Raw genomic sequence first — 19,205 nt, 5'->3', positions numbered from 1 at the left:
TTTCGCCCCAATAAATTATGCCCCTTCTGAAGTGAGTCGCATTAGGACTTTCAAAAGAATACTTATGCTAATTCAGGTTTGCAGTACTCGGATCGATAATCCGGCGCCTCTTGACTATTCCACGCCGCCGTTTCCATCACTCTACTGGCCTCTCCATGCTAAACCTGGAGTCCCAAATTACCTATACTATGCTCATGACATTTGGCGATTCACTTTACTATGGACACTCATTGCGTACGGAATCACGCATATTGCCGCAGCTGTTTGTGCCGTTGCAATGCAATTGGGAAAGGGGAAAAACGCCTGGCAATATGCTTGGATCATACCACTGGTGTATGCTTTAATAGGTGGAATTGAAGCCTTGTTGGCAGGAAGTTTAGTTGGATTGATGTGAGTATTGTCTCGTGATTCACGTAGGAGTTTTCTTATTCTTGCTAACCTGTCACTCCTAGACTCGGTGCCATTTACAATGCCGGATATTTTCAGATGTCAACATGGATTCCGTTCATATGGGCATTGATTAATGTTTTAGTCTTGATTATATCTTCTTTCTCAATACAGGGTGGTCTATGAGGCACCATATATTTTAATGATGCATACATCATTTGGGAGATGAAAGTAATCGTGAGCGGGAGCTCTATCCATCTCTGAGCAATCAGGACTTGAGATTTGGATCTGGTTCTTTCGGCTCGATCTTTTTGATGATTTTCGCTGGATTGCCAGCTACGACATGGAAATCGGGAACATCTTTCGTCACAACACTCCCAGCACCCATGGTACAACCTCGACCGATGGTTACTCCTGGGCAAACTGTAACGCCGCCTCCGAACCACTGGGAAACTGTTAGCATCGATGATACTTATCAATAGTACACAGGGATTGAGCTGATGAATGTTATCGATATCGCGTAAACACTGTCAGAAATACGTACGCAGTCTTCTCCAATTGTTATGGGTGCCCCAAGCTCTGGGCCATTAACACCATTGCGAAGGAAAGGATCCAATGGATGCGTGGCAGCATAGAACGAACAGCTTGGCCCAATTAGAGTACGAGCTCCTATTGTGATTAGGCAGGTATCGAGAAATACGCAGTTAAAGTTGATGTAGACTCCTTTGCCAATCCTGTGGAGGATTAGTACTTTCTCAGAATGCGGTTTTACAGCTTGAGGCCTACCTCAGATTGATTCCATAGTCCACATTGATTGGGCCATCAATATATGGTTCATCTCTTAGGATAAGGGAGTCTTCTTCATCTGTGGCTCCCACTGGAGGAAGAGGAGTCTTGTCATTGATGATACTGGTATTGTTAGGTTTCGCACTGCCACTCAGCTAGAAATGAATGCCTACTCTCTCCACATCTCTACCAGCTTCCGTCTTGGGGCATCAGCGGCATTGTTGAATCTTTTGCAAGCCCAATGACATCTTATAGAAGATCAATTATCAGCTGTATTCAAGGAAGTGACTCTGTTCAAAGGAGTATCTGATGGGTGATTTATTCCTGTTTGTCTCTTACCTATTTCGCTTTTCCATGAGGTTTGGTACGAACGCATAATAGAGCTCCCCGTTCAGCATCTTAGATTCATTTTCAACGGGGTCAATGGCCTCCATGATTAGGTTATGATGTGGAAATGTGGAATTTACAGGTAGTCAAAGGATATCCAAATGATGGGGTGCCCGGGTCAGAGATGAAATCTGTCAAAACTGGGATCTTAAGTGAGCATGTCATGTCTTAGCTTTCTGACTGCCGAGCCTCTATATTCACCTAAACCAACAGCTCCACTTTGCCTGACAGTTGGAAAGCGTTTCCAGGACTTCGTAGGCGGAATACCTTCCTGATCTACTTACGGGACTCGGTCCTCGGAAGATACGAGATCATGGTGGGGGTGGCTGAAAGAGGGGGCTTGGCTATTTGATAGAAAAGGAGAATACTCGAGTACCTATCGTAGATAGAGTTTATACACAACTTGGAAAGCATAATGGACAGTAACTAGATAGGTATGCACAATTCAAGCATTCAATTCTCTACTGAATATTCAATGACTATCACCCAGGTAGGTAGATTATATCTGAGAAATATCTAGAGTCTAGAGTTATTTGAGCGGTCAGGACACCTAGGTAGTGAGTGAGACTTTGTTGTACGGAATGTTGTCACATGCTTCTTTGTTAAGCTGACTAGGACGTACCAATGGATATCGAGGTTTCCAAGAACCTTTAAGAAAAAGGTAACAATCCCACCTCAAAATCTCATCTCATTCTTCACCAAGAACAATATGAAGAAGCATTTAAAAAGGTTATGTACGAATAAAGGGAATCGTATTTGATTGTCCCCATTTCTTATAATTTTTCGTAATTTCGTTTCTGTTTAGTTATTATACTGGATCTCCGTGCTTATATATATTACTCAACCCAGCCTGAAAAATATTGAATTAACCACCAAGCATCAAGCTTCAAACTTCAAGCTTCCATTGCACTCATTTGATTGTTTGCGACTAGTATCTTTGTGATTATTGCTATCATAATCATGTCTACAGATGATACTACTAATGCCATTCGAGGATCAGCGTCAGCGCATAGCTCACCCGAACAATTGAAGAGCACAGCGAGCATACCCGGCGCAACTCGTCGACGTCCATGGGACGTAATACAGAACGGCGGCGTTGCCCCTCGAGCGCGAGTCGGGCCCAATCGAGAACAATTCGCAGAGATACCTAGCATCGACGAAGCCATCACTCAATTCGAGAAGCAATTCTTTCCCGGTCAACCTAAATCTCTGTCTGGAATTGCTTTGCGATCTTTCCTCGTTGGTATTGTCCTTACGATTTCTATGGCCGCTACCTTCTACCTCTTCTTCGTTACCAATTCGATATTCTGGCGCATCCCCTTCTTCATCTCCTCTCTGGCAATCTTCCATTTCCTCGAGTTTTGGACCACGGCGAGATACAATACCCCGGAAGCATCTATCTCCTCATTCCTCTTCAGTGGCAACGGTTCTGCATACAACATTGCGCACAGTGCTGCCGTCACCGAATTTCTCATCACCAATACCTTTTTCCCCCATGGATCTTCATACCGCATCTTTGGTCTCCAATTTCCCCCTTCCATATCCTTGTTCAGTTCCCGATCCCAAAACTCGATTCTCGTTCTCGGTCTCATCCTCATAATCCTAGGCCAAACGATTCGATCCGTAGCCATGGTACAGGCTGGCAGGAGTTTCAATCACATTGTTCAGTTCACTCGATCGCGTTCACATACACTCGTCACAACTGGTTTATACGCATGGTTGCGCCATCCCTCGTATTTTGGATTCTTTTGGTGGGGATTGGGTACACAAATGGTCTTGGGAAATTTCTATTGTTTTTGGGGATATACGCTTGTTCTGTGGATGTTTTTCAATAGGAGGATTAAGGGGGAAGAGGCTTTGTTGATTAAGTTCTTTGGGGATGATTATGTGCAGTATAGGCAGGTCTCGTGGGTGGGAATCCCTTTCATCTAGATTTACAGTGTACCTAATGGATGCAAATCTTGAAATCTATTCATGTTCATATTGGATGTGAACAATCAGTTGTATGCTCGGAAACGTATGGGATGGTAGTATATCAATTTCTGAAGGGTTTGCTGTATTTTGCGTCACTCGCCGATCGCGTTGAGAGATGATAAAAAGTGGGCAAACCTTGGAATCCATTGATCTTGTAAGGGAGCATTTGAATGATTTCTATGGCTTGCATCGACTGGGTAGCTCAAAGGGAATGTTTGTTCACCACTAGTATCTTGGGATAAAAGTTCCGTACCATATTAATGATAGCCAGGCATTGTGACTTCTCTATTTTTGTGTCTAATTGTTACAGAAAGAGTAAGTGTAGTAGTTACCCGTGCTGGGAGCCGCCAGGCTCATAGAATTTTCATACTACTTGTTTCTAAAGACTGAAGTAAGCCGCTGTTAAAATAGCCAACATTTCTGTGATATGGACTGCCATTATTTGACCTGCTTGCTAACACTCCCGTATTTAGCTTGCCATGCGAAGAAGTAAAGTAATGCAGCAAGGGGTTGTCCAACCAGGGTGAAAGATACCCAAAAGATGCAGTTTCCTATAATCTTGCCATTTATGCCGTTCATTTTCTCCAACGGGGTCGTGATAGCAATGAGTGGTAGCTGTGCCATCATGCCAATGAATGCAACGCCTAAAGATTGTTAGCAGATGACAGCATAAAATCACACTGTGAGCCTACCAATCATGTTATGTGTCGGTACGCCCACCATCAATTCATGGAGAATAGCGGAGAATGTAAATACCGCAACACTCGCTGAGTATGGACTCCAGCCTCTGCCTACGAGGGGTGAGAAAACATGTCGTTTCATGAATTGATAAACAGGCTTGTTCCAAGTTCTCCAATATGTTCCCACGCTGGGCGAGTTCCACCAATCATCATAGAAGTTCCTATCCCCAAATGTTGTGACCTCTGCAAGAACGTTCAAAAAAGATTGGAATAATGCGAAGAATCCTGCTAGCCATATGACCAGAGAAATCGTAGACAACTTCATCAATCGTTCGAGGATAGAAGGAAGATCTAGAGATGCCATCTTATCTAAGGAGTTCTGAAGAACAGGGGCTGCATACTGTGCGCTAGCAACCCATATGAAAATACTCAGACCAAAAACTTCTGCCAACCTCTTACCTACAAAAACCCATCTAATCTTGTTTGTCCGAGGATAAACGGGTTGGTAAACCAATGTTGGAACCCACCAAAAGTATGTCAAGTTCTTCAGCGTGATATTCTGTGGGTAAGGACATTTGTTGTATATTTCTGGCAATGCATCTTCCTCTTTACTAGAGGGGTGGAGATAAGCATGTCGAAGATCGCGGCAGGTGAATGCATAACTATACGTTTTCAACCAGACAACGATTGCGTGTGCCTCGGTTATTGTGCCTATAAGGGGATGATGTATGAAGAAGTAGACAATCATGGATGTGATGAGTAAACAGAGCGTTATGTTCAGTCCGTGTATCCAAGCTATTACTTTCCAAGTTGAATGGAACTTCTCATGTTCGGCCTGGGTAGCAATATAGCTACCACCTGGCGTCGCTGTTCCAGCTCTCTTTTTGCTTCCCTTTAGTGAAGCTCTTGCTTGTTGCGCGGCGGCGAGTTCGACAACGTAGGCGACAAAAAGATGGCATGGAATTATAAAGTAAAGAGCAGCCCCTAGAATGAGATCTTGTCTGCGATAATCGTGACATCTTAAACATATCAAAACTCCATACTATCAAGAATTGTTAGCTGCATTCGATGAAGCCAAGGGTTGAATGTGAAAGCTAAGCTAAAAATCATAACATCGGCGTTGTCAAAATATGCAGAGAAACGAGGTATTCAGACTAAACTTCGTGATTCCTCTTTCCCCTCTTAAGCACCCGATTCTTCTTTCAATTGAGAAATATATGACTGGGAGGAAATATACCTTTCGAATATTTTCCAACATCAATCGCAGATTTGAGATTAGTAAAACAAGCACCATCAAATTTCTGAATCCAAGAAAGCTAGGTGCCGCATCGCTTTCATGGCTAAGACATGATGTTCGAGGTTGAGAATGAACAGCAGCGACATGTCTATACTTCTTTTGTGTATATTTTCGAAGTGAATCGGACGTATGTTGTTGTGTGAGAGGTTTTGGGAAATCCGCGATGCTGATGTTGACCCTCTTCTTCCCGTGTGCACCATTGACATGTGAAAGTGTAGAACGTCTGATGGTTGGAGAAATATCTGCCACACTCTCCGTCCCAGTTACTGTGGCATTTTCAGAGGTCATCATTGCGAAGATCGCATGGAGCCGTATTCAAATTCGAGCTGCTAGTATTTGAACATGTACCGAGTAATGAATGGATCTCTGGAATGATTGATAAACAATGTTCCAAGAGAACGAAGGGAGATACCAAGGGGAAAGCACAAGGATGAAGAAGCAATATGCGCAATTACCCGATAACTTGAATGATATTTGAAGCTGTGAAAGTAGGAGAATCAATTGATCAATGGGAGTGTAATGAAAGGAAAGGTGTTTGAATATTTACCGTAGACAATTATTGTAGCCGTAATGAAAGTAAATTCCTCACTGGCCAAACCCCTCCCGCAGTCAATTATTGGCTGAGAATGAGTGATGATAGACCCAAGACCGCGCAAACTTAATTGATATACGAGTAGCGGTCTTACAAAAGTGTAGGACGGTCGAAAATTGAGGATTTATCAAGATCTTCAAGTATCGATAATAGCAAACATAGTCTTCGAAGATTTGGGCAGATCTGGAGAGAGTCAAGCACAAGACATGATTTGGTGAAGACACCGACCGTACCATAAGAACGGCAATGGCATTCCAAGTTACCTATCTTTCTCATGAGCCTTGCCTTGCCCTTATCGCCCTTATCGTCCATGTGGAGGCATCAGAGGCTATAATCATGATTACTAAGCAGGCTCATCGATGAATCATTGTTCCGTTCCGTGTCATCGCGAATCCTTGTTCATCAAATGTCAAAGTCGCGACCATTTTCTGAAAGCATGACCTCTTTGACTTAACTTTATTTATTCACCTAGTCTTCCAAAGTTCCAAACACATGATCCCGAATCAAACTCAACGGACCTCGCCGAAGAAGAAAGTAGTCGTTTGATCAAATATTATTGAAGGAAATGATGCACTGATAAAAATGGCATACGAACCTCGAGAGTATGGAGGTGGACGGGATCGAGAAAGGGAAGGAAGAGGAAGAGGAAGAAGAGATGATGGAGGACAGGAAGAGGGGAGTGGTGAAAGGGACTTCGTGAGAGGGAGAGGTCGTCGTAAGTACAATACTTTAATTTTTTTTAAATTGTCGATTAGGGCAGGCTGGGAAGCTCATCTATATCTTCTCGTGTCTTGAAAACTCTTGATTTACTAATTCTATATAGGTCCTGTCACGGATTATAGCTCTACTATGGTTCATTGGATGCGTAATCGTCAGCCAAGGTATAAAGGTGGTTACCAAGGTGAAATGGAAAGACCCAGTCCAAGTTACATGATAGATGTGAGTATTCTTAAACCAGTCGCATAGGCTAATTTTGATGCTTTTGGTCTAATTATTTATAGATGTTACCACCGCTGGCAAGAATTCATAATGCAGCAGATTCGGTTCCAGGGAGGCATTTACATTCGTCACTCAACAAAATCAAGCACCCTGTGAATGTGGTAAGATGGACACCAGAAGGTCGACGATTACTCACAGCCTCCAGTAGTGGAGAATTTACTCTATGGAATGGCGCAGGTTTCAACTTCGAGACAATTATGCAAGCACATGATGTTGCTATTCGCGCTTTGTCTTATTCTCATAGTGATGACTGGTTGATATCAGCTGATCATGATGGAGTGATCAAATACTGGCAACCGAATTTCAACAACGTCAAAGTCATTCAAGGACATGATGACCCTATAAGAGATCTTGCATTTAGTCCAAACGACTCAAAGTTTGTCACGGCCTCGGATGACTCTAAGCTAAAGATTTTTGATTTTGCTGGCGGTGTTGAGGAGTCTATTCTCTCTGGACATGGATGGGACGCGAAAAGTGTTGACTGGCATCCGACTAAAGGATTACTCGTTTCTGGATCAAAAGATCATCTTGTCAAGTTATGGGATCCGCGCAGTGGCCGGTGTCTGACGACTCTCCATGGACATAAGAACACAATCACAAAAACAGTTTTTGAACCAGTACGAGGTCACTGCTTAGCCACTTCAGCTCGAGACCAAACGGCACGAGTATTCGACTTGCGAATGATGCGCGATGTATGTCTGCTCAAAGGCCATGATAAAGACATTTCTACCCTGGCATGGCATCCAATTCACCCTTCACTTTTGAGCACTGGCGGTGCTGATGGGTCTCTTTTCCACTACCTCCTAGATGAACCAAACAATCCTGCTGGAACGGAGCCTTCCATAGCTCCTTACGATAGTCCAGACCCCACTACTACACCGGCTCAAACCATCTATCCAGCTCATAAATTAACCTACGCTCATGAATTCGCTATCTGGTCACTTGATTGGCATCCTCTCGGTCACATCTTAGCATCAGGTTCCAATGATCGAATCACTCGATTCTGGACACGTGTACGTCCTGGTGACACAGATACATTCAAAGACCGCTATCATATTGGTGACTCAGCTGCCGAGGCGCAAGGAACCTATGATCGTCGCGGCGGGCGACGCCAGCGTCAAGAGGAAGAAGATCAAGAAGCTGAAGACGAAATGGAAGGATTAGTCGATCAGAAAATGCCTGCAAAGGTACCCGGTTTCGCCACAGGAATACCCGGTCTGCCATTACCTGGTATGGGAATTATCCCTGGTATGAATCGTGTTCCCCCACCTCCACCTCCACCTATGCTCAGCGGAGGTAATATGCCACCTCCACCTTTGCCTGGAAATATAGATGCCAATACCTTGGCAATCATGATGAAGGCTGGTTTGCCTCCTCCAGGGGCACCGGGCATGCCACCCCCACCACCAATGCTCCCACCAAACTTTCAACTCCCACCTGGCTTCGTTGTTCCTCCACCTCCCCCAGGTATGCCAATACCTGGCTTAGATAGTACAGACCTATCAAGCGGCAGCGGTGGAATTAGAAAGCGGGGACCGTTGCCAAGCCAAGAAGAAAGTTTACAAGCGATGCAAAGACAGGGAAAATTTAGACAAGCACGATAGTGAGTATTTGATATCTGGGGACTGAAACTCGGACTGTATACCAGAATATAGCATTTTCGGGCGAAACGAAGCATGGGGCGTTTGGGCGAATTGTAATGTAGTCACGTTGATAATTTTTGAATTGTCTTTATTCACATATGTGCACCCGCGAGAACAAGCGAGATGTGTTTCTTATCAAAGTTTGAATCTGCTTGGTGATACAATTGAAGGGTATTAATGTTATGGTATGTGAATAGAAACGCAAATTCGAAAAAAAGAAAACTATCTTTAGAAAAAGCAAACGCCATGCTATGCAATCCCACCAGAAATGCTCGCCGATGCTGTATATATGCTGCAAATCCCCGCCCATTACATGCCAAATCTAAGAAGTGTGTCTTGGACTCGTCCTCCTTGGTGCACTATCCTTTGCAAATGCCTTCTGTCTATCCGAGTAATCTTTAATAACTAACGCACACATCATGTCATCACACAATCTCTTCCTCCTCTGCGCCGGCAACTTCGTCATGAATTCCAACCCACTAGCCCTCTCCACCATCTCAACGGGTACCTCAAAATCCGTCAACGGCTTCTCATTAGGTATCCTCGCATTAGGTAACACAAACGCACCAACTGCTACTGGACCTGCTGTAGTACCATCTTCCGCAAAGATAACCTTGTAGAAATGTGTCGGTACAGCAATATTTGGTGGATTTCCAATAACCTCATAAGTAACCCTCCATTTCCCATCCGCTGGATCCCGTTTCGGCAAATATAAAGGTCCAGTAACGATTCTCACACTTGGGTATCGAGTCGTAAGTCTGCGACAAAAATCCTCAAAATGCGCCCAGTAATCGCGGTTGAATCCTTCTCCTACTTGCGGACACATGTTTGTGAGGAAAAAGGTATCGTTCATGGCTTCTTGACTCCATTTTGCGTCTGCGGCAGGTACTTGGTGTCCGCGATCGTAACCAGATCGAACATAGTCCTTCAATTTACCGCGGAATTTTTCGGGGACAGAGGGGTCTTCGACAAAATAGGAATGTTTGCGATCGCCGTTTTGAGTTGCAAGTGAGGCGGGAGTTATATGTTCTGCAACCCAAGAAGGATTTCGAAGTCTTCGATCGAATGAAGATATTAACGCATTTCTCGTCGCTAGATCTGCGACGGGTCCTGGAAATCCGTATTGAAAAAGACCTGCGGGGTCGACTGGTGCTATGACATCTTTGATTATGGATTGGCCGATTGGGAGAGGTACTGGCGAATGCGCGGAAGAAGTAGAGGATGCTGTGACTGCTGTTGAGCTTGCGGCTGCTTGGATTTTCTTTTCAGATCGTGTGGAATACATGGCGGCGGTGATACCGGCGCCTGTGGCTGCAGAAACGCCTGCTATAATTGCTAAGGTAGTTTTGGACATGACAGAGAGAATCGAGCTTGACGAGAGCTCGTACCGAATGGAAGAGGGAGATTATTTATGGGATTTATTTTGGGGGTGATCAATGTGTGAGTCTATGATCACGATGTCGATATTTCCGCGTGAGCTTTTTTTTTAGAACGAGGTTTCTTCGTGTTGATGTCAGTTGAACTTTCCTGACGTGTCTCGGAAAACTGTCTCGGAAGCCCAGAGTTTTTCCGAGGGTTAGATCTACAACAATCAAATCACGCAGTGTTTGATTACTAAACTTACAATAGTTAGTAGTATGAAATAAATCCTTGGATACTTTTCCAGTTATGAGACTATTCAGACTTTTAATTCTCTGAATTGAAATGGAACAATTGAATCATTGAAGAGCTTCATTAGTGGTCAATTCCGGTCAGTTTTTCTCTCACGAATAAGCAGTGTATGAATAAGCTAATGTTTATGAAAAGCCATGCAATTTTTTTGGTCTATCTAGTTCTCTTTACTCTCTCCAAGCATATTATGCTAAAAACAACGTGTTAAGAAATTGATAATGTACAATAGTCTCTGGGACTTTTCCAATCCCTACTTTCGAATATACAATTTAGGGTTAGCTCCAAGATGACTGTGACCCCCGTATCCTTCGAATGTCAGCGTCTCATCCTTTTCTTTTCCAACAGATAGTCCCTTGACATTAAGTGACTTCTCACTATACTCTGTTTCAAATGAAGGCCAAAATGGCTGAGTTCTAAGACGATTCACGTTAGATTATTGAACCAAACACAGCGGAATTCTTATGACTTACGCTCCCAAGCCTGGAATATCAACAACGCCTCCGTCAGGGAGTCCGAGTGTGAAAGAGAAAAACCGGGTCGGATCACTTTTTTTGAGTTTAGTAAAATCCTCTACTACCGCCCCCGTGAAGTAAAGAGCTGCTGGCCTTGCAATTTCAGACACCAGTTGTGCATCAGGGAAGGCGCAAGAAAATCCCATAACCAAGGTCGATTTGTCAATTTTGAGCCAGCCCATTTGATGACCAAAATCACCATCAACGATTTGCATGTTGTATTTGTCTGCAACTTCTACGCAACGTTCGTTGTACGCAGGATCTTGGAGGTAGATTGAAAGTCTCTTTCCTGGGTGGTAGCGCTCCCAGACTCGTCGAATTGTCAACATGCTTGCATGCTGAACCTGGTTTCTTACTCGAATTGATGAACTTCCGGCGTGGCGTACACCGATTGGGCCAGTTCCAAAGGCAACAATCTTGTCAAACTTTACATCTTTGCAAAGTTCCTCGAAAAAGCTTTCGAATCGTCTACAGAGCTCAGTTTCCTCAAACTTCGCAATGGTCTCTTGAAAGCCTTTTTCGACTTGTTCGGGTTGAAGTTTTAATGGCTCATCGTATTGATGATTAAACAAATCCCAGTCATCTTTCTCTCTTTTGTATTTTGCGTTCAAAATACTAAAAATGACGTTAGTTAAAAACAAAATTGAAAATGATAAAAACATACTCGAATAGCATTCTTTCTGGTCGGTCAGATCCTTCCTTACCCAAATCTCCAGCCTTCGCAGCTTTCATCCGTGTTCCGAAAATCTGGACCCGGGCGGCTCTAGAAATGGAATGGGGTAGTGGAAAACAGTGATAGAAAAAGTTGGCACGTTGAATCACCAACTTTTCTCTCTCTTCCTTTCGCATGGAGTTGAGTGCTCTCCAATCTAGGCGTTTTTTATACAAGCCGTGCACATCTGGGTGAGGGTTCTTTTCGCCCTGCCAAAAGATAAGGTGTTTGGACACAGGATGTGTGGGAGTTGGCGCAGGGGTAGATTCTTCGTTGGAAGTGGACATATTGCTAAGCTTTAAAGTTAAGTAGAAGTAAGTCAATGTTCAACGAAGTGTCAAGAGACAACGGGTATCTACCAGAGTTTGAGGTCTGATTTTGAAAAGATGGTTGGTTGTTTGAGGTAGGTTCGTTGTTGAGGGTAGTTTGGTTGTTTAAGGTAGGTAGATTGTTTCAGGTGGGTTGGTTATTTGAGGTAGTTTAAGGTAGGTAGATTGTTTAAGGTGGGTTGGTTGTTGAGGGTAGTTTGGTTGTTGAGGGTAGGTTCATTGTTTAAGACAGGTAGATTGTTTGAGGTAGTTTAAGGTAGGTAGATTGTTTAAGGTGGGTTGGTTATTGAGGGTAGGTTGGTTGTTGAGGGTAGGTTGGTTGTTGAGGGTAGGTTGGTTGTTTAGGATAGGTTCGTTGTTTAAGGTAGGTTGATTGTTGAGGGTAGTTTGTGTGATTTGAAGCCGAATGATACGAAAAGTAGTTATTGTATTAGTTGTGGATTTTGATGATGTTTGTTGAAGAAGGAAGCAAGTCCAAATGGGGGGAACCGGGTCTATTTGAGCACCTCTGGAGGCGGGTTGAAGCCTTCAGATTTGTCATTTGGAGACAATTTCGAGTCACTACGATATCAAAATCACATCACCATGACTATACGATTCATTTCGAGTCACTGAAATACTACAATATCAAAGTCACATCATCAGGAATATACGGTTTATGTCGAGTCATTTCGATGACACAATTCACATGTATTGGATGATAGTTTAGGACGAGAACTCTACGTAAATGAGTAATTCGATCAATCATTCAGATGGTAGTCTTGGGATGAGAAAACTAATAATTGGATACTGAAGGCCCACCTTCCCCCCTGAGGACCTCGCCTAAGAACCCCTGGTGTCTAGTTCAGGCTGGGATCTGGGATCTATACAAGTCTCATATTGAGATTATATAGGGATACATTCAAAGACTCGAGTCTCGCCAGAACATTAAACCCTTATAGAATTGGTACACTTCTCAATAATCCGATTCTTATACAAAAATCTTTCTAGAATAGTCGTCTAATGCGTTCAAGACATCTACACCTAACTCCGAGAATCGACAACTGATCTCGAAGGATGCTGGGTAATGCATTTCGATTATGTGAGCTCGAGTAGAATAGCTGTCGCACTCTTCAAATTAGAATTAGATACTGAAGTACTATTCTTCCAAATGATTTTAGACATCCGGGCGGAATAGAATGGAATGGAGGAGTACATATCGTAGACACGCAATCAAGATAACGTAAGTGATATTTTCCACCTGTATATGCATCTACGCTACTGCGGCTCGTTCTTGATCTCGTAGGTGTTTTCTTATCTGAACCACATCGTATAAACAAACAAATCTTGACTCGAACAACAAAACAAAGAAAAAGCAATTACTCGATAGACATCATGGCCAATCAACATCATGGCCAATCAACATCGATGTCAAGGAGATGAATAATCTCGAGAGCTGCACGTGGAACCAATTGTCAAGGACAGCGGTGTGGCGGGATCAATATGAGAACCTTGATGGTTAAAAGGATCGAGTTAAGGTTCATAAGACTCCGCCTTGTCTATATTTTCTTTTTTCTCAATGACGAATTAAAAACTCGGGATTTAATGTGAATTTACATCTATTGACCAATCAGAAAGGATAGATGGATGCATCTATGATTTACCGGTACATGATTTATTTATGATTTAACCTTTTGGAGAAGATTGAATTCGGGTCTCTCTGACTTTCTTGTTGTCTTCTTGCACCAAGCCATCAAGGTCTTCCTAGGTAATTTTATTATTCTTCCTACTGATACGACAAGGTAGAGTAGCTTAATAATATTCATCGTGTATTCATTCTCATCATTCTTGTCATTGTCATTGTTATTGTTATTATTATTCGATTATCATTATCATTATCATCATCTTCTTCTTCTTCATTATTTCACAGTAACCTATGACATAAGACAATTCATTTCCTATAGCCGCGAAAATCTGTGAATATTCTGTTCGTCTTCTTCCTCTAACTCTTTCGCCCTTTCACTCTCTTACACGATTACTTTGTTACCTCCTTCAAAGATTGTTTGCTTCGCCAGTCTCACATTCACCTAAAATCCTAATATACTCTTGCTCCTTCCGAGACTTTTTCTTGTCTACTTTTGAACTGCACTTTGGATCATTTGGACACTCATAGCTACATCACCTCGATCTACATTAATCCCACTGCGACAACACATGCAACAATACCACCTTCAATACTACCTTCTGCAACAACATCGGGAATAAACTGCGACAGCCCATACAGTCAGGTTTGACCTAGTTCGACCTTGTGCCACCTTGTATTGGATACATTTTTGAGTTACTACTTGTATATCAACCCCGCAGACGGAGAGAGTGTTTGAGGAAGTAGGAATATATCATTATAAAAGTGGCATCACAAACCGTCAGTATGGAGGCAGACTCGTTGAGTAATGATATGAGAGGGTGGATCATGGCTATTATCAGTGGAATAGGTCAGTATAATACTCCGTGGTCCATGGACCGATATTTGATCAACTCTGACAACAGTTTTTAGCATGTGTCATTGGTAGTTGCATAATATGCATAGATCTATTGATTAGATATATCCCCAGCAAGAAGAATTTCAGGATACAAGATAACAATGCTTTCCTAGCTGCATCTTTAAGTTTGAGTTTTGGTGTAATGGTAGGTTCTATCTTTCATCCATTCGTCTACTTGTTTACTAACCATATATCTCTTTTGTTAGATATTCTCTTCGCTATATAGTATGCTCCCATCATCGAAAAAATATCTGATGGAGGGTGGTTATACGGCTCAGGCTGCTGCATGGACTCTTTTGGCTTGTTTCGCTGCAGGATTCATTGGCATACAAATTGTTTCGAGACTCATGCATCAATTTATCCCCTCGCATGTCTCACATTGCGATCATTCTCACAATCAAGATGCAGCGCATCACGACCACGACCACAACCACAACCACAGCCACAATCACCAAACCTTTGATGGCTTTGATGGCCACCATGATAATCATCTTCCACTATCGAAATCGAGTTCTCATGTAGCAGTCAATCAAGGAAACGGTGCGATGACGGAAACTACACCACTTCTCGCTTCACATGTCGGAGAGAATGGAAAGCCTTCAATTGAAGCTCTTGCACCACCAAATAAAGATTCTCAGTCAAGCAATCGCCGCCAATCCCATAATCTTACCAGGCGACCATCGCTCATGGTAGTTCATGACAGGGTGATGTCTTTTGTAAAGGATAGGAAGGCAAATTGTGATGAGAGTGGACCATGTTTTGGATATTCTGACCTTTGTGGACGAGAATGCTTAAAAACCCCCATGAGTACAAAAATTCCTTATCCGGCGCGAACTCCCACAGGCACCTTGTCAACCCGCTCTCATTCTTTCACATTACCAGAAGAAGATGAAGAAGTGGCTCCAGATAATTCAGCACAATTACTCAGGGCTACTTCCGAAACAGAAATTCCCAATTGTCATGACTCTGACATTGAAGCTCAACAACATCATCACCATGTTCCCGAAAATGCGTTCATGGATATTGGCCTTCAAACAAGTATAGCTATTGGGTTACATAAATTACCAGAAGGTTTTATTACATTTGCTACAAACCACGCAAACCCCGAACTTGGAGTTTCTGTCTTTTTGGCTTTACTTGTTCATAACATCACTGAAGGGTTTGCAATGGCTTTACCATTATACCTAGCACTTGGTAGCCGACCACGAGCTATCTTCTGGAGTTCCTTCCTTGGAGGTGTGTCACAGCCAGCCGGTGCCGGAATTGCAGCCGCATGGTTTTCAATTGCCGGACGGGAGGGTCATGCGCCTAATATTGTGGCTTATGGATGTATGTTTGGTATCACGGGAGGTATTATGGCTAGTGTCGCATTGCATCTTTTCGCCGAGTGCCTGGGTTTGAATCATAATAGAAGCTTGTGCATTTCTTTTGCATTTGTGGGCATGGCGTTAATGGGTATGAGTAACGCTCTTACCTCTCAATAAGGAAGTGTGGGGATGGGAATGGAAATCGAGATGGGTACGCATTATGAATAGATGATAGGCGTTTTTATAGGATATTAGCATACCATGGGATTGGGTCTTATTTTGGAGGGTATTTGGGGAGTTTATTGTGTGTCTTTGGGGGGCTTCGATGGATATTGGATCCTTAGTTGCGAGATTCGATGTATTTTTATTTCCAAACTCTCGGGTTCGAAATTGGTGAGCGAATAGTTAGAAATATTAGTTATGCTTAGACTCAGGCTTGGTTACTATGAATACACTCAATGGTTCTGTAGCTACGTACATATTTATCCTTCTCTATGTGATACAAGTGGTGTGATGAATGTCTACATGAGTTTTACATGGGTGGTGAATACACAGACTCTCATGTTTTTGAAAAGGAAGGAGTCTCATAATCAGAATGTCGCCCCTTCTGAAGACGACTATCCTTGCTTAGATTCATAGGCGAGTCAGTAGATATCTGGTCATGTTAAGTTTCGTTCTCTGAGATACATTCGAGGAGATGCGCTCAATCAGATATGTATATCCATAGGTTCATAGATAGAATAGGTATAGCTCGCGAAGTAGTCCCTCTTTATTAATTTACTAAAGCTATTGTTACTTTTTCTTCTTCTTTTTTTATTTATCAGGATCGTTGGTAGTATGTGGTATGTGGTATGTGGTATTTAGTATTTAGTATGTCTAATAAGAAAAGCAGTACTGGATGATGAAAAAAAGAAATAAAAAAAGAAAATCAGGAATTTGTACACGGGATGTAATATAATGCTTTTGAGTAGATGTAGATGTAGATGTAGATATAGATATAGAGGTGGAAGATGAAGGGCTAAAGGGCTGATTTATTATATATATATATATCTATTCATCTATATCATCGAGTAGGTACTAGGTAGATATCTGTAATGAGTTATTATGATATATATATATATATTACAGTAGCAATAGAAATAGAAATAGACGAACTAATTAATCAACAACATCAGAATATCCCATCCTCCCATCCTCCCATCCTCCCATCCTCCCATCCTCCACTCCAAACCACATCCCACAATCCCACAAAGCAAGAAAAAGAAAGATAACATAACTCAACCCCCAAACTCAACTAGAACGAACATACGGATGGGATGGACCACATGAGTGAGATATCGAATTCGATTCGTAGAATATATAAACCTATTTTACTCCCCCCCCCGGTTTCTCATTCATTTATTCATTCATTCCTCGCCTTTGGATTTTCAAAATCTTGTATGGTCGAATTACAATGTAGTCTGGATGGAGTGTTGGATACTACCTACCTATACTACCTATACTAGTGTGATGTAGAGAATCGATCATAGCTGGAGAGGTATTACAATTACATTTTAGCATTTTCGTTTTCTTCAATCAGGATTTCGAATTCTATGATCGAGTTACCTACCCACCTACTCACCTACCTACCTAGCATCAAGCATCAAGCATCAAGCATCTTTCCACTCATACATCGTTGGACTAGTATCCAAACTAGTATTCCCCTGAAAATCTCGCTTACAATCAGCCCCCTAAGTAGCCCGCCCATCTCCAGTTGTATAGATACGGTACACTCACCAGGCTACATCAAATGTTTCATTTTACGGATCATACATCACAGATCACATATTTCTGGAGACCCCAATCATCAGAATCTTTTCATTGCATTTCCCATACTGAATATTGGTTTTCTGTCTTGCTTTCCTTGGTATACTACATAAACTATTTGAAACCCCTGGTTATTCTCGACTTTTCCTTTCGGTATCAATCCACCAATAGAAGTAAGTAAAGAGATCGATCTTCATCTCAACCGCATGTGAATTTCGGGTTTCAATTCTCGTTCCTAATCCACTATTTTTCGCGTTCCTGTGTTCATTTCGCTCACTTGCCCGACTTTGTAATTCAAATTCGATCAGATTTGAATACTCAAGTACCATGACCTTCATTCCCCATCATCTAAAATCGATGGCTTCTCCTTTGCGAAGTTCTCCAAGCCGTATATCCGACATAACCGCCACCTAGAACAACTAATCCAATGATACACTTAACAAAGAACCAACTCCAGCTTCCGGCAGGCTTCTTATTTCTGTTCAAAATACCCTGTCCCTTTTGAGATCTACTGTTTCCATTTTCAGGCTTGGGCTGCGAATCCTTGTACTTATTCTTGTGAGTGTTGGTATCGTACAGATTATTCGTGTTGACGCTGATGATATCATGATTGTCGCTCAATTCACCCGTTTCGGCAGAAAATCCAAGATAGGCTACGGATGGAATAGTAGGTGGTTCGAAAGTTTCAAAGCAGAGTTCCCATTGATCCTCCTTCTTGTATTGGAGTTCGAGTTTGAGAGATTTGTCTTGGAAATAGGTGAGTTTGGCTTTAGTTGGGACATTCGCATTGCGGAGACCCCGTGCAGAACAGCCCATGTATTCTTGATCTTTGCCATCGTTGCTCTTGTCATAGGCAGTGTTGCCATCGCCGACCATGGCCATTACGTAGGGGAAGACGGTTCCGGGACGATTGTTCTTGTAGGTGTCGAAGAAGATACCGAGACCTTCGAATTTGTCAACGGAGCCGAAGACGTCGCCTTGGATGCCGCGTTGCTTGGTGAGCCACATGGCGAAACCATCACCGTGGAGGTTGCCTTGACCATGGACCTTGAATTCGACTTCGATCTGCAGATAAGTTGTGGTTAGATTGCATCGAGGAGAGTGTGGGCGAATTTATTCATACCTCCCAGTTTGTGGCTGTTAGTGGGACTCTTGAGAAGAGCCATCCTGAAGAAGATGGATGATCATATGTCAATCGTATGTACCTATACCCTCCACATCAGCCCATCTATCCCCAACAAGTTCTGGACTCAGGGCGCATGCATACTTGTCTGCTCTCACAATAGTATTTCCGCCGAAATCGAACCATCTACTTTGCATATCCGAATCCAAATATGGCTAATCCAATTCCAAATCAGCAAAGTTCCCAAAACTATGTTGTGCGCTTCTTGTTCAACTACTGACCTGATTCAGCGAATGTGTTCGGAGCTATTCCAACAAGTCAGTCAACTCTTCCTTCACTGGTAATTCAATCGAGTAGACCAACCGGTATGCTCCTAATTCCGTCCTCACTCAGCTTCGTAGTCTGCGTATCTCCAGCGGCTATAACACAAGAAGCCAGCCATAGCGCCGACAATGATTTGGGGAACCACATTGCGTCCTGT

The 19,205-nt window shown here is 42.7% G+C and overlaps 9 protein-coding genes across 9 annotated transcripts; 4 read left to right on the top strand and 5 right to left on the bottom strand.

The window, feature by feature from the left end:
* Window positions 1-17: 17 nt before the first annotated feature.
* On the top strand, window positions 18-573 carry EAE98_009523 (uncharacterized protein; the record flags this gene model as incomplete). The annotated part of the gene is made up of 3 exons (XM_038957144.1): window positions 18-31; window positions 85-390; window positions 453-573. 3 exons carry the CDS (start codon window positions 18-20, stop codon window positions 571-573), a joined length of 441 nt encoding a protein of 146 aa, XP_038806617.1.
* An 82-nt stretch (window positions 574-655) lies between these two features.
* EAE98_009522 (uncharacterized protein) lies at window positions 656-1,607 on the bottom strand (the record flags this gene model as incomplete). Its single annotated transcript, XM_038957143.1, has 5 exons — window positions 656-832; window positions 932-1,121; window positions 1,174-1,296; window positions 1,347-1,421; window positions 1,513-1,607. The coding sequence occupies 5 exons, from the start codon at window positions 1,605-1,607 to the stop codon at window positions 656-658; spliced, it is 660 nt and encodes a 219-aa protein (XP_038806616.1).
* A 913-nt stretch (window positions 1,608-2,520) lies between these two features.
* Window positions 2,521-3,492, top strand: EAE98_009521 (uncharacterized protein; the record flags this gene model as incomplete). Its single annotated transcript, XM_038957142.1, has 1 exon — window positions 2,521-3,492. One exon carries the CDS (start codon window positions 2,521-2,523, stop codon window positions 3,490-3,492), a length of 972 nt encoding a protein of 323 aa, XP_038806615.1.
* Window positions 3,493-3,972: 480 nt separating this feature from the next.
* EAE98_009520 (uncharacterized protein) lies at window positions 3,973-5,802 on the bottom strand (the record flags this gene model as incomplete). Its single annotated transcript, XM_038957141.1, has 3 exons — window positions 3,973-4,178; window positions 4,227-5,256; window positions 5,452-5,802. The coding sequence occupies 3 exons, from the start codon at window positions 5,800-5,802 to the stop codon at window positions 3,973-3,975; spliced, it is 1,587 nt and encodes a 528-aa protein (XP_038806614.1).
* Window positions 5,803-6,527: 725 nt separating this feature from the next.
* Window positions 6,528-8,855, top strand: EAE98_009519 (uncharacterized protein). The gene is made up of 3 exons (XM_038957140.1): window positions 6,528-6,818; window positions 6,927-7,042; window positions 7,105-8,855. Exons 1-3 carry the CDS (start codon window positions 6,686-6,688, stop codon window positions 8,704-8,706), a joined length of 1,851 nt encoding a protein of 616 aa, XP_038806613.1. The 5' UTR covers window positions 6,528-6,685; the 3' UTR covers window positions 8,707-8,855.
* Window positions 8,856-9,067: 212 nt separating this feature from the next.
* Window positions 9,068-10,099, bottom strand: EAE98_009518 (uncharacterized protein; the record flags this gene model as incomplete). Its single annotated transcript, XM_038957139.1, has 1 exon — window positions 9,068-10,099. One exon carries the CDS (start codon window positions 10,097-10,099, stop codon window positions 9,068-9,070), a length of 1,032 nt encoding a protein of 343 aa, XP_038806612.1.
* A 567-nt stretch (window positions 10,100-10,666) lies between these two features.
* On the bottom strand, window positions 10,667-11,927 carry EAE98_009517 (uncharacterized protein; the record flags this gene model as incomplete). The annotated part of the gene is made up of 3 exons (XM_038957138.1): window positions 10,667-10,829; window positions 10,887-11,543; window positions 11,593-11,927. 3 exons carry the CDS (start codon window positions 11,925-11,927, stop codon window positions 10,667-10,669), a joined length of 1,155 nt encoding a protein of 384 aa, XP_038806611.1.
* Window positions 11,928-14,376: 2,449 nt separating this feature from the next.
* EAE98_009516 (uncharacterized protein) lies at window positions 14,377-15,972 on the top strand (the record flags this gene model as incomplete). The annotated part of the gene is made up of 3 exons (XM_038957137.1): window positions 14,377-14,440; window positions 14,503-14,633; window positions 14,695-15,972. 3 exons carry the CDS (start codon window positions 14,377-14,379, stop codon window positions 15,970-15,972), a joined length of 1,473 nt encoding a protein of 490 aa, XP_038806610.1.
* Window positions 15,973-17,949: 1,977 nt separating this feature from the next.
* Window positions 17,950-19,195, bottom strand: EAE98_009515 (uncharacterized protein; the record flags this gene model as incomplete). Its single annotated transcript, XM_038957136.1, has 5 exons — window positions 17,950-18,666; window positions 18,725-18,806; window positions 18,869-18,939; window positions 19,006-19,029; window positions 19,088-19,195. The coding sequence occupies 5 exons, from the start codon at window positions 19,193-19,195 to the stop codon at window positions 17,950-17,952; spliced, it is 1,002 nt and encodes a 333-aa protein (XP_038806609.1).
* Between the last annotated feature and the right edge of the window lie 10 nt (window positions 19,196-19,205).

Source organism: Botrytis deweyae, assembly GCF_014898535.1.
Source record: "Botrytis deweyae strain B1 chromosome Unknown BDEW_028, whole genome shotgun sequence".
Taxonomy (NCBI): Eukaryota; Fungi; Ascomycota; class Leotiomycetes; order Helotiales; family Sclerotiniaceae; genus Botrytis; species Botrytis deweyae.
The sequence above is the reverse complement of the archived record's forward strand: the minus strand, read 5'-3'. Positions and strand labels throughout refer to the sequence as shown.

What these genes read in the sequence shown, in the direction of transcription:
- EAE98_009519 (XM_038957140.1), top strand. Translation starts at nt 6,686, where the DNA reads ATGGCATACGAACCTCGAGAGTATGGAGGTGGACGGGATCGAGAAAGG. An exon ending in CGTGAGAGGGAGAGGTCGTC is followed by an intron (nt 6,819 to 6,926) that starts GTAAGTACAATA and finishes AATTCTATATAG; the next exon opens with GTCCTGTCACGGATTATAGC. An exon ending in GTCCAAGTTACATGATAGAT is followed by an intron (nt 7,043 to 7,104) that starts GTGAGTATTCTT and finishes AATTATTTATAG; the next exon opens with ATGTTACCACCGCTGGCAAG.